The sequence below is a fragment of the Rosa rugosa genome, chromosome 1, assembly GCF_958449725.1.
Source record: "Rosa rugosa chromosome 1, drRosRugo1.1, whole genome shotgun sequence".
Classification (NCBI taxonomy): domain Eukaryota; kingdom Viridiplantae; phylum Streptophyta; class Magnoliopsida; order Rosales; family Rosaceae; genus Rosa; species Rosa rugosa.
Genome location: NC_084820.1, coordinates 551,032 through 564,466, shown reverse-complemented (window position 1 = coordinate 564,466; position 13,435 = coordinate 551,032). Strand labels below are relative to the sequence as shown.

General features: G+C 38.1%; 3 protein-coding genes across 4 annotated transcripts; 2 read left to right on the top strand and 1 right to left on the bottom strand.

Annotated features, from left to right (window-relative positions):
• Positions 1-6: 6 nt before the first annotated feature.
• Positions 7-5,009, bottom strand: LOC133708341 (disease resistance protein At4g27190-like). Its single transcript, XM_062133801.1, has 4 exons — positions 4,765-5,009; positions 4,516-4,603; positions 628-3,111; positions 7-310 (listed from the first exon to the last, which is right to left on the bottom strand). The coding sequence occupies exon 3, from the start codon at positions 3,107-3,109 to the stop codon at positions 1,103-1,105; it is 2,007 nt and encodes a 668-aa protein (XP_061989785.1). The 5' UTR covers positions 3,110-3,111; positions 4,516-4,603; positions 4,765-5,009; the 3' UTR covers positions 7-310; positions 628-1,102.
• A 557-nt stretch (positions 5,010-5,566) lies between these two features.
• Positions 5,567-8,081, top strand: LOC133708371 (uncharacterized). Of its 2 annotated transcripts, none has more exons than XM_062133832.1 (7): positions 5,567-5,732; positions 5,924-6,025; positions 6,129-6,283; positions 6,732-6,813; positions 6,940-7,156; positions 7,324-7,388; positions 7,579-8,081. In XM_062133832.1, the coding sequence occupies exons 1-7, from the start codon at positions 5,640-5,642 to the stop codon at positions 7,831-7,833; spliced, it is 969 nt and encodes a 322-aa protein (XP_061989816.1). In that variant the 5' UTR covers positions 5,567-5,639; the 3' UTR covers positions 7,834-8,081. The 2 variants fall into 2 exon arrangements, with proteins under 2 accessions (XP_061989816.1, XP_061989822.1); XM_062133838.1 differs by having other exon boundaries at positions 5,568-5,732; positions 5,924-5,993; positions 6,124-6,283.
• A 1,537-nt stretch (positions 8,082-9,618) lies between these two features.
• On the top strand, positions 9,619-13,277 carry LOC133708366 (mitogen-activated protein kinase homolog MMK1). The gene is made up of 5 exons (XM_062133825.1): positions 9,619-10,053; positions 10,152-10,419; positions 11,102-11,434; positions 11,844-12,024; positions 12,877-13,277. Exons 1-5 carry the CDS (start codon positions 9,815-9,817, stop codon positions 13,050-13,052), a joined length of 1,197 nt encoding a protein of 398 aa, XP_061989809.1. The 5' UTR covers positions 9,619-9,814; the 3' UTR covers positions 13,053-13,277.
• Positions 13,278-13,435: the final 158 nt, after the last annotated feature.

Sequence of the window (13,435 nt, the reverse complement as noted above, 5' to 3'; positions counted from 1 at the left end):
CCCGTAGTTCAGGACAATCATCTACTTCCAATTCTTTCAAGGACGGAAATTCAACATAACTTCCCGTGCAAAATCTAGCCAGCTTTTCGAGTCCCTTAAGATTCAAAACTTCTAGATTGGGAAACATGTTACCCATACTTTCTTCACGACCACATTCTGTTGTCGATAATACAATCTCTTTCAACAGTTTACATGAAGAAATCTCTAAACATTTGAGTTGTACAAGGCTCTTAGCCACAGAAAAGGTGAACAAGAATCTTATATTATCACATTCATGTACCACCAAAGTCTTTAAGTTCCGCAACATAACCTATAATACATAATCAAAACAATTTGATAATTTCATCAATCACAAGGATAAGTTACAAGTAGGTTACTTTCAATATCTACGATTCTACATTCACAAATATTGGAAGTATATTTATATGATAAGGTATCCAAATTAATGAACTGAAACAAAAAAGAACTATAAGTATGATGAGGTATCCTAATTAATGAAATGAAACAAAAAATAACTATATGTAATTATGTATGATAAGGTATATATCGTAATCAATAATAGAAAGTAATCGATTGAAAATAATTATTCATAGAAAATCATGTCAACAAAACTAGGGGTATACGTACCTTCTTGGTAATAATAAAGTCGACATTGTTTCGGAGACAGAGATGTTTCAGTTGCTGAAAATCTTCATTATCAAATTGGTGGACAATATGATTAACACTGTCCGTCCCATACAAGGACAAATCATCACATAACCTCAGCAACTTTCTTAGACCTTGATTCAACTCAATGCTTGTAGTGAGCTGGAGTTTTAGTCTGTTGAGGAATGGGTACTTATCCTCCTCCTCCTCCTCCTCCTCATCATCATCATCCTCATTATCCTCACCCTCACCCTCACCCTCACCCTCCTCGTCCTCGTCCTCGTCCCACGCCCATGTTTTACCAATCATGATTTGGAATCTTTCTAGCTTAAGGGAGAAAAAGTTAGCTGGAAGAAGATTTGCATCGGGAACATGTATTACTAATGCAGTTAAATGAGACAAATGCTCCAGCTCTGAAAGGCTAGCATTGTTTCTTTCACCTTCAATCACCCAATTGTCAAAGCTTTTTTTTCATTGTCAAGCATTCCAGGCTTGTCAAGCTTGATATAACACCAGGTGATATCACTTCAAGTCTACAGCAGCCGGATAGATCCAACAACCGTAGATGAGCCAGTTGCCCTATTTCTTGGGGCAGATGTACAAAATCAGAACCTTCAAAGCTTAGAATTTCTAAGTTTCTTAGCTGCCCAACAATAGATATCTCGTCCAATGTGCAATATAGTAAACAAAGTGTCCGAAGATTCTCTAGGAGCCCAAGAGATTGAGGAAGAGACCCTATGCCCATGTTTATCCAACTCAAAACATTGAGTTGTTTCATCTCTTTAAATAACGTAGGGGCTATTGCCAGCGGTTTAGAATTACCCTCCAACAGAAACATTCTTAGAGCTGGGCATTGCATAACTTGCGGAAGGCTTGGAAAATTGCCGTTACAAGGCAAAGAGATGGTTGTGCACTTCTCTAAGAAACTTCTATCTGGCCATTCTTTCAAACCACCCTCATCTTCATCTTTCACTAATGCTAAGATCTGTGGATCTCTGGATGCAATCCGGTTAGCAGCATTGCGTACAAGGTCATGCATTGTGACATATCTATCATCATCGCTCTCTACCAACAGACAAAAGTCCTTGAGTTTTTCAACCCACGAATACAATGCATTTTGTGCTTTCTCCACTGTGTAGGGCTTTTCAAAAAAACCCAAACCCACGCTATAGTACAACAAGTCGTCCAAAACAATATCATTCCACTGCACAGCATATCCACATAACAAGAACAATGGCTTAAGTTGCTTATCAGTCAACTGATTGTAACTCCACTCTAGACCCAAGTATGCCTTTTCTGTCAATTCGTCATCTCTGTCAGACCCTTCTTGCAGGCATGTCAAAGCGTCCTTCCATGGAGGTAGAGTGGTTCTATTCTTTAAAGCGCTTGCCACTGTGACAACCAAAACAGGCAGACCTCCGCAGTTTTGGGCAACTTGTTTTGCTACTGTTTGTATAGCGGGATCCTTAACAACATCGCCTGCCTTGTTCTCAAATAAAGCCCAAGTCTCTTCTTCTCCTAAAATGTGAAGCTGGAAATCTTTATGCGTACCCATATCAGATAATGCTTTTCTACTTCTAGATGTCAGCAGTATCTTACAAGTAGCTACACTAGGAAGTCCAACAGACTCCAAGTCAATTGGTTCCCAAACATCGTCCAGAATTACAAGAACATTTTTGTTCTTTATCCTGCCACATAGACGCTTCGCCCTTCCGTCTATAGTCTCATCATCACTTTGACTAATCTTCATGTCCAATTTTTCAACAATTTTCTTCTGAAGATCTTCCGGGTCTGAATTCTTTTTCACATCGAGGACTAAAACCACATCATCAAATAACTTGGTCTGATCTTGTTTAGCTTGCCTATACACTTCTTTGACAAGTGTGCTTTTACCCACGCCTCCAATTCCGTACACCCCGATCCTGATGGTATTAGGGTTCTTCAGTAATTCATCCATGATTTCCTTGAAAGTTGACCTCCTTGATTGAAAGGCCTGGTAATCTCCAGTAGATATGATGCACGCCTCTTCGCGGAGGACACCGCATGAAACTTTGGGAAGTTGCCTTCTTCTTTCATGTAGTTCAACAACCTCCTGCAACAGCTTTGTAGAATTCCTGCTCAGCCGATGACGCATGGTCAGATTAGGGCAAAACCCATGCAGGCATTTCAGATTTTCTTGGCTGCATTCATCTTTCAGGAATTGGTCAGTCTTTGCAGTGATCTCCTCCACTTTTTTCAGCCACAACTGGACATCTGGGTGGATTCCTTCACCTTTTCTTTGAGTTTCAGCAACCTCAATGTTTTTCCCCTCTCTAGCAGCTCTCAATTCTTCCACTCGAGCCTCCAGTTTTTGAAGGTTTCTTTTGAAGTGATTAACATAACCCACTTGACGTGCAACAGGTTGAACCGTATACCTGACAATTGGTTCAACAATGGCACTACCAATTGCAGAAAGAAAATCCATGCCTGTTTATAAAGCAAATTAATCAAGTTGATACTGAGATTCCATTCCATCAAAAAAAAAAAAAAGTGGTCCAAGTTTAAGGACTTTCATCATGTATATATGCATTCATCGGCTATTTATGGAGGAATTGAGATCCTTGATCGAGATCGAGAGGAAAGAGAGAAATGGTTTGACTGACGTCATCTCAAGCCAAGGTTGGGGACTCTGGACGACCATGAGGTCAGTGTTGAATGAAATTGCCAAAAAGCTTCAGGCGCGACTAGCGTCAGGGTTAATATTGTTGGGCTGGGCTTGACATAACTCGATATCTGGGCTGGTTTCTGTTGGGGTCACGTAAGACTTGTTAAGGACCAAGATTACCAAGGATTGACTATTGAGTAACAGAAATCTTGTTTAGTATGTCGATATCAACGGAAACTTTCGTCCATTGTGGTATTATTTATTGTACATGTTGTACACCTTTTATTAATGAGGTACGTTGACATAAACCTTGAACTAGTATGAGTTTGTTTTAATTGCGAAAAGACAACTTAATGGACCGAGGAGCTTGGCTCTTCAAGTTGTTGGAAATTTTGTGTTTTTAAAATTAAAATTTATTTTATTTATTTTGTTACTTATTTACAGGTTATTTTCAATTTTGTCTGTATTATTTGACTTATGATTTTAACGGTTTTATGTTTAATATTTGACTGTTTTAAGAGTAATGAGGTTAATGATGACCTTGGTACATAAGTCTTGGCGTATATAAATGAGGAAGGCTACAGTTGAAAGATATGTAGGTGTCCAATACCAGTATGATGAGATATACAATACTGGGAAAAGAAACGATGATTGACACAATCCACTAATTGGTAGAATGCATGACACTCTTCTATAAGCAACATTTGGCCTCTACTAAAAATTGAGTATTTCTCAAACTTTTTTTTTTTTTGGCCTAGGCGAAGATTGTTAGGATTGCGCGCAAACAGTATTACTAGGTTAAGCTGGTCTCGTGTCTCACATCTCTATTATTCCCAGTAGCTCATCAATTAGAACACGAGCATAGTATCCAAATTGACCGTCCTTGGTTGTCTGATAGCTGTATAGGAGTCCCTACACCACTGGAGCCCCAATAGCTTTTAAGTTTTAGCAAATTAATTATTATCCTTCTTAATCATGTTTGATCTACGAGCAGATGAGAGCCTAGAAATAGTGAGCCCTTGCATGTAATGTTTTTCAGGATGTGAGATCTTCTCTATTTATAAATCAAGTAGTAAAGTTCTTTGGTTGTTTGTTTTTCTTTGGTCAATAAAATGGAATTCATTACATTAAGAAAAAGCTACAGTATAAAAGAAAAAGAACAAAAAACAGATCGAACAAATAGAATGATAATCAAACAAGGAAATTAAAGAAGCGTACGTACATACCTTGATCTCTTTTGTTTATGGATGAAGCTAGTTGGTCCTCAAAATCCTGAGTCTAGAGCACCGGAGTAGGAATGCAAATTCAATTGTTCTGTAAATGGGAACAATTAAGCTTAAACAATTAAGAACAGAGAGAGTATGCAATGTTGTCCATCACAGATCAGTAAAAGCTAGCAAAAAGAAGACTGAGAATAAGCAAGTTAAGTAAATCAAGAGGGAAAACGAAAATCATTGGATGCAAATATGCAATACCTGTTTTTTGGAGATGGCTCTTCTTTTATCTGTTGAGAAAGTAATGATTACAGAAGGACTGGAAACACAGTGACACGAAATGATATTCTGCAGCAGCTAGCTTGGCTTGGGATGAAACCAATTGCAGAGCAGGGTGATATTATAAGTGGAATGAGTTTGAATCAGTGAGAAATTAAACCAAGCAAGATTAATGATGGAATGGATGTCGTTGGCAGATTTTGAGAGCGAAATCCAGACAAAGTTGCTAATGCTTTTGCTGGGTCTAATGTAGCTCTGCTTACCAAAATATAAAACTAAAAAAGTAAAAGGCTCTCCAATTAAGCATCTTTCTTTTGTTGTTTTATCTTCGCTTTGTTCCTTGCTTCCAGCTTGGTAATGCTCAAAATCATCTTTATTTTGTCCTTTTACTGCCCCCTTAACCAAAGTTTACGACATCCTTCAATACTGTCTCCATCTCTTTGCCACGATTCCGCTCATCTCTTATTCTTTTCTGAAAATGAAGGGAATTGTATATATTACGCAATTTACATGGCTACATCAGCAATAAATATGGTCTATCCTCTGTAACAAAAAAAAAAAAAAAACCATATGCAAACATGGAATGTGGGAAATAAATACGTGTGCCCGAGCACAAGTGGGCTCATCTTAACCTTGAATGTTATTGTAGAGCTCAAGCTTTGAACATCCATTACAAACTTGGGCCTGTTCTTGTTAGTGAACTTGGGTCTGCTTTCAAAAAAACAACTTGGGCCTGTGTGGCTTCCTGTCCCATTGTTAAAAAAACAAAAATAGAGCGCAAAGAAAATACCAAACTAAACTAACCAACAGTCAAGAACACAAGACACCCCAGACGAACGACAGAGAAGACGAAGAAGATGATGCCCAGATGCTCCGTTCAATCCTCAGATGTTCAGCTCTTTCAGACCATAACTGGCCTTCAACAACTCGCCGAAACCCACCGTTTCAAGGTTCCCATCACTACCTAAATTTGCTGTCTTTAACAGAAATTCAATACGTTATTGCGAAAGTTTTGTCATTTCTTTGGTAGCTAATGTGGGATTAGGCTTATAGTGATTCAATGAAGTTGAGCAGAGTCCATTAGCTTCCGGAAACTTCAGATTATATATATATATTAATGTGTTTGGTGATCTGTGTGTAGGCCTGGTTATTAGATCAGTTTGGAGTACTTCACGATGGGAAGCAGCCTTATCCCGGAGCAATTTCAACATGTATGTTTTCATCTATTAGTTTTGGGATTTGGGTAAGCTTTTGTTTTAGTTGACAACACAAGTTGTTCTAGTTTCAATTTGGAAACGTTGTGGTGCTTATTGGGTTGATTGATCTTTCTTGTTTTTATAGTAAAGAAGCTAGCAAATAGTGGTGCAAAGATGGTTATTATAAGTAATTCATCTAGACGCTCGTCTACGACCTTGGAGAAATTGAGCAGCCTTGGGTTTGATCCTTCTCTCTTTGTTGGAGCCATTACTAGCGGAGAATTAACACATCAGAGCTTGCAAAGGTGAACCATCATGTATTCTTTCATTTATTTATCTTTTTTTTTTTTTAGAAAGTATTGAAAATTCGATACCATAGAGGGTAGAGCTTGTTTCAGATATTCATATCTCATATGATGATGGAGAAACCACGGAAACTTGGGGTTTGCCTTTGAAGAAGCCATCTAACCAACTTGATGTGGTTCAGTTTATCAGCTGAAAACTGTATAAGGACAGGCATCTACGCTTTTAAAAAATGTTGTGACAGTATAGCTGATTTATATCAGTGTGAAATGTAATTTCTGCAAATCATCCACTGTGTATATATTTTGCCAACTTTTGTACATCCACTGTGTATACACCTCACTCAGAGAAATAAAATGCTATGTGCAAAAATTACACTTATTATCTTGTTGATGTATATACTGGGATTGTTGTAAGTAGTGACTTCTTCTGTATGCTACGATGAAATAGGAGAGATGATGCTTGGTTTGCAGCACTGGGAAGATCTTGCATTCATATGACTTGGAGTGCTCGTGGTGCCATATCTCTTGAGGTACAACGATTGTTAAATTTAAAGATCATTCTAGAGAAAACAGGAAGTGGTATTGCATATATTGATAGAATGATTTTTGAGGGGTTTATTCTGCACTGTGAAACTGACTTTGTCATTCTCTTTCAGGGCCTTGGATTACAAGTTGTGGAAAATGTTCAAGATGCTGACTTTATTTTGGCTCATGGCACTGAAGCCTTGGGGAATCCTTCAGGTGATGCAATTCCCATGAAACTGGAGGAACTTGAGAATATATTGGAACAATGTGCTGCTAAGCACATTCCTATGGTGGTGGCCAATCCTGATTTTGTGACTGTTGAGGCTAGAGCTTTGCGTGTGATGCCGGGTAAAACTAGCTGTTTTTGCTGAACACATCCCTGTGGATACACTCACAATATATAGAAGGGCATATATGACTTAACATGTTGCGCTTGCTATATGAATAGGATGCAGCCTGATTCCTAATATAGTTTGGTTATATGGGCCTCATGGAAATAATTTATCTCCTATTAGGGACTCTGGCTGCCAAATATGAAGAGCTGGGAGGTGAAGTGAAATGGATGGGCAAGCCTGATAAGGTGATTTAGTCATATTGATCTGGTTACTGCTGTTAACTTCACTTCATGTGAACTTTTACCTTAATACATATTTCTTTTGCACTTGACTCACATTCCGGCTCTAGGTTGCATCCAAGTATCTAAATCTGCTCAAAATACTGAGCTTTTCTGTAAGTGTTTATCTTAATCTAGTTTACACCTTTTTACACAGATCATCTATAAATCAGCCATGGCCTTAGTTGGTGTAGACCCTATTGATTCTATTGCAGTGGGCGATTCCCTTCATCATGACATCAAGGGTGCAAATGCAGCTGCAGTCCAATCAGTTTTAATCACTGGTGGAATCCATGCAACTGAACTTGGACTTGGTAGTTTTGCAGAAGTAGCAGATTTATCTTCTGTGCAAGCTCTTGCTTCCAAATATGATGCTTACCCATCGTATGTGTTGCCTGCCTTTACATGGTAGATTATCATTGTAAGCATTGGAGTTTCTTGCCACATTTAATTATATGATATATTTACAAACTCATGAACTTACTACTAGAGACTCTGTAGTTGGCTTGGGATTCTTTAGTTCGTTTATGAGCTGATGATGTGATGTTGTTTGTGGTGAAGTTGAGAGTGGCTGATAATTCTATGATGTTATGAAACTAGATTTTGTTTTCAGCATGTGGTTGAACTTGTTATATTGAAGTGCAGGACACATTATCTTTAGGATGGCCATATAAACTCAAAACACAATACAAAAAACTCCGTCACTAAAGAAGACAGGAGTCACTTGTTAATAATACAATACAAAGAGCCACCGGATATCTGACTATGGGGGTGTGGCACCCAGCTCAGAACCATAAAAACACACAAAAATAAGGCACTATATGAAGGAAAAGAGCAGCGAAATCAAAGGTATAGTCCCTAGGATCACAAGCGTCTCAGTCTGGCATCATACATGGAATTGGTAGGACGGTAGAGCTGAGAGACATCCGGACGGTTGAACTAGCTAGGTAGCCAGTGACCAACAGTCCAACACCAAAGAGAAAGCACCAACAGGGGCGAAGGCATATATGATACTTGTTCAACTGCAACAAGGTCATATGTTGAGGGTGGAACAAAGAGTTGTCAGAATAAGTATATACATTGTCATTGGTAGAAAATTTAAGGATAATAATTAATGAAAACAAGTGTTACGTACTTAGGTACTCATTGCAAGGTAGTCTCATTCTGTACGACTTTTTATTTATTTTTTTATTTATAGAGGATCAAAAGGTTTCACTCCTGCCCCCATGGTGACTCGAACTCATGACTTCGTACATAGGTAGTCTCATTCTGTACGACTTAACTCACAATGAAATGAGCTGAACGGCGCTCACAAATATCAAATCGAGTCTTGCACCATCTGTTTCGGCCCCTTCCGATCCTCTGAAATAAATCCGAGAGTCTGAGTCTAGCTTACAGATAAACATTCAAACGAAATAATTTTAGTTTGAGAATTAACTATCGAGTGGAAGTTGTATACAATGAGTAGTATTAGTATATGATTGTCTTGGCAAATGACCGAAAAGACCCTCGTAACCTACCATCATCGTAATCGTGATATTCATCATCATCGTCTTGATATGTGTTTTTCCTCTTATATGCATATGTCGGCACAATGTTGATTGAGATTATCAGTCTTGGATCACAAAATAATTACTCTGCACTCCTAGCTTCTTATAAGAGGTTGCCGCGTCATTAGACTGTCTATACCTAAGAACTTCTCTTAGAATTGCTACACTTCAAAAATTTCTCTTTAAAATGAAACATTCTGCATCGACATGTATTAATCAATGGTTTTCCTAAATTAAGAAAAACTCGTTAAATGACTTTATTCGTCAAGAACCACGACATTTCTAAATAAGGTAACGAGTTCATTAATATTTTGATATTATTGTCTAAACTAGTTAGCAAAATAGTTGATAATATTATAGGAAATTTAGTTTACATAATAGCATTACAAATGGACCTATCGAACTCTACTATCGTATTACCCTAAATAAATAAAAAGCTACTCATCGTTGCAAACCAGAGAGAAATATGGATTTTGATTTTTGGTTTGATTGCAGAATTTGGATGAAGAGAAATAGATATATTGTTAGATGTGTTTGACCAAAAGGAAAGGAGGGTACAGCAAAACAAAACAGACGCACGCAAATGATTTCCAAAGTCAAGTTCCCGTAACTATACCCTCTCTCTCTCTAATAATCAGAACCATACACACACAAGTTACACCAACACCCAACACCCAACACCCAACACACACTCTCTCTCTCTCTCTCTCTTCCTTTGTCTCTCTTTCTATTTCTCTAAAAGCATTAGCTATTAGCTAAACTTAGGGCTGAGCTTGAGGTTCTTTCTCACTGCCAACAAACCCAAACTCCAGAAATAGAAAAAAGACCAACCAAATCAATCAAATGGAAGTTGGAGGAGGAGGAGGAGGTCAATCAGCAGACACGGTGATGTCAGAGGCGGGCCCCACCCAGCAGCCCCCGGCACCTCATCAACATCAGATGGGGGCGGAGGCCATTCCGGCGACGCTGAGCCACGGCGGCAGATTCATCCAGTACAACATCTTCGGCAACATCTTCGAGGTCACCGCCAAGTACAAGCCCCCCATCATGCCCATCGGCAAAGGCGCATACGGCATCGTTTGGTGTGTGACTGTGTGTATTCTATTCTTCATTTCTCTTTCGTTTTTCTCTCGCAAACCCTTAAAGATTCAATATTCTTTGAATTGAAATATATATATAGCTCGGCTTTGAATTCGGATACGAGCGAGCACGTGGCCATAAAGAAGATTGCGAATGCTTTCGACAACAAGATCGATGCCAAGAGGACTCTGAGGGAGATCAAGCTGCTTCGCCATATGGATCATGAAAACGTTGTTGCGATTCGGGACATAATCCCGCCGCCGCAGAGGACTGTGTTTAACGATGTTTACATTGCCTATGAGCTAATGGACACTGACCTCCATCAGATCATTCGATCCAATCAAGCTCTCTCTGAGGAGCATTGTCAGGTTCTGCTCTCACATTATTTTCTACTCTTACTTTTGGATCATAGGGAATATGTTGCATTTGCTGCACTGTGTTATAAAAGACAACTTCTTTGACACTTGTTTTTTTTTACAACAACTCGGACAGTTGTGAAGCTGCAAATTATTCCTCTTTGTTGTTGGCATTGAGAAAGATTAAAATTGATTGGAGACTAATAGATTTGGCTTGTAATTAAGTCATCAATCTTTTTTTCTCAGAATGCTCTATGCAAAATTTGAAGTTAATAGATGACCTTCAAGCTTACATTTTTCTTTTCTAACAAATATACAAGTAGGAGCTAGCTTCCTTAGGGTCACTTTGTGCTACATGTCAAAGTACTTAACACCTTAGAATATGCCGTCCCCACAAGCACCTGTTGATTACTAGATCAGCCCTGATTGAGACCACCAACAGGAAATGACAAGATACAGACTTGGAAGATTGTTTCTTTTGACAAAAGCATGTCTATAGAGATGTCCTTTCTGTAAAATTAGATGAGCCTTTTATTTAACTCTTTTCTTTTAGTAGCTTCTTGTTTGTTGAACTTAAACTCTTCTGCTTCTATGCTTATATACTCTAATTTGAGATGTCTTCAGCTAAGGTTTTCCTAATTTCAACATATTGATCGGTCTATGATCAAATAATTACTGTTATTTTTCTGTGCAGTATTTTTTATACCAGATCCTCCGTGGATTGAAATACATTCATTCCGCAAATGTTCTGCACAGGGACTTAAAGCCTAGCAATCTTCTCCTAAATGCTAACTGTGACTTAAAAATATGTGATTTTGGACTAGCTCGAGTCACCTCAGAGACTGATTTTATGACGGAGTATGTCGTTACACGATGGTACCGTGCACCAGAACTATTGTTAAACTCTTCCGATTACACTGCAGCTATTGATGTATGGTCAGTAGGTTGTATTTTCATGGAATTGATGGATCGAAAGCCATTGTTTCCTGGCAGAGATCACGTGCATCAGCTACGTCTGCTTATGGAGGTAAGTTAATTTTGTCCCTTTTGATCTAATTTTACTATGTCTTTGGTCATCTGTTATCGATTAAAGACGAGCATTTTGTATCTGTATGTTTTCGTTAGATTTGACAGAAGACTATTACTTGATAAAACTAAATGCATAGAAAAAGTAATATGGAAGTCATGGTTCAGGGTCATCAAATCAACAACCTTGTTAGCATCCTTCCATGTCAATTTTGTTTTACATTCTATGTTTTCTGCACAATCTAATGTCTAGGATCATGAAAGATAAGCTTAACATCTCTCACATCTCTAATATCTGGAAATTGATGTTGAGTTTGGATTTTGAAATTTCAATTTTCATGTCTCAAATCTTACATTTGTAATGTAGATATCTATGTAAAGTGTAATTAATCATGACAAATCACCTGCAGCTGATTGGCACCCCATCAGAGGCTGAACTGGGATTTTTAAATGAAAATGCTAAGAGATACATTCGGCAACTTCCTCTCTACCGCCGGCAGTCATTTACTGAGAAGTTTCCTCAAGTTCATCCTTCAGCTATTGATCTTGTTGAAAAGATGTTGACATTTGATCCTACAAAGAGAATTACTGGTAAAGTTACCTTTTCTACTGCCCTCTCAACATAAGAATCACTTTCTGTACTTTATTCTAAGCCTCCTACTTAGTCAGTCCTTTTCATATGTGGCCAATGTGGATCTACCGCTCCTGTGTGTTGTTTGTTGAATATCTAGGGCATCTAAGTGTATAGTAGGTATTGGGCTAGTATATTATCCAACTAGGTTTGCACATGTATTAGTGACTTTTGCATTTTCAATCATTGTGGCTTATGTTGTGTTTTGATAAGGATGTCATTTCTTCAGATTCTTTTTCTTTTGACAAATTTATTTAAAAAAATGGAAAAATTTGGTAAGATTGCAAAAGATATACTTAGCTCGTACCTTTTATGCAGTGATCCATGGAAACCAACCCCTTTTTGTCTCTTAACACCTTATAGTTTTGTTTTATACCAAATTGAAGATCTTGCTTGTTCTCCGAACACTTGGCATCATGACCCATCAACATTTTAACTTCATATGACATTTGGATAAGAGAAATTTTTGATGTCATTTCCCATGATTAGCCACACAAACTTTGGTTTGCAAACTGTGCAATGCCCGCATTCCTTCAAGAAAGTTGTGGGGTTACCATATCATTGTTGCAGTGGTGTTTCTACCTGCCAATGTGCTATGGAATACACTGGCCCTTTGATGGGTGCTGAAATTCATATGCCTGTTTTAGGTATATAATGATCAGTGTTAGAAGTTCTCATAAGAAGAACTTGTTAATTATGCTCAGGAAGCATATGTTACTGTTTGACATCTTAATAATTGCCATCTTGCTTTCAGCTTTTTATTGCTGCTCTCATTTTTTTTAATTTTTTTTTTCAATTTTCATATGTTGCAGTTGAAGACGCACTAGCTCATCCCTACTTAACATCTCTCCACGACATCAGTGATGAACCTGTTTGCACGACTCCCTTCAGCTTCGACTTTGAGCAGCATGCACTGTCTGAGGAACAAATGAAAGAGTTAATCTATCGAGAAGCCCTTGCGTTTAACCCTGAGTACCAGCAGCATTGAGGAATCATATATTTCTTTTCATTTTGGTTTTCATTAGTGTGTTGTTTACGTTCCATGTCTTTGGTGATCGGATTGATTTCTTCCTGTAAATATGTTCCATCCAAAAGTGGAAGGTATTAGATTTGGCGATATTTGATTTAACTGGAAGTCCGGAACAGTGATAATGGATGTTTGTATCAAGCTTTCTGTTTATTTAGTTATTGAATTAAGCACTGCTGGGATTAATATTTCTTGAAATAATCCAAAAGCTTGAAAATCAATAACATCTGCGTGCTGTATCCTTGTTTCATTTATCATTTATCCTCGCCAGGACATGCCTTGGCCTAGCTCTACAAAAGCTTGAAAATCTTTTCACCGCTGAACAGCCTCCAGTACAAGATACT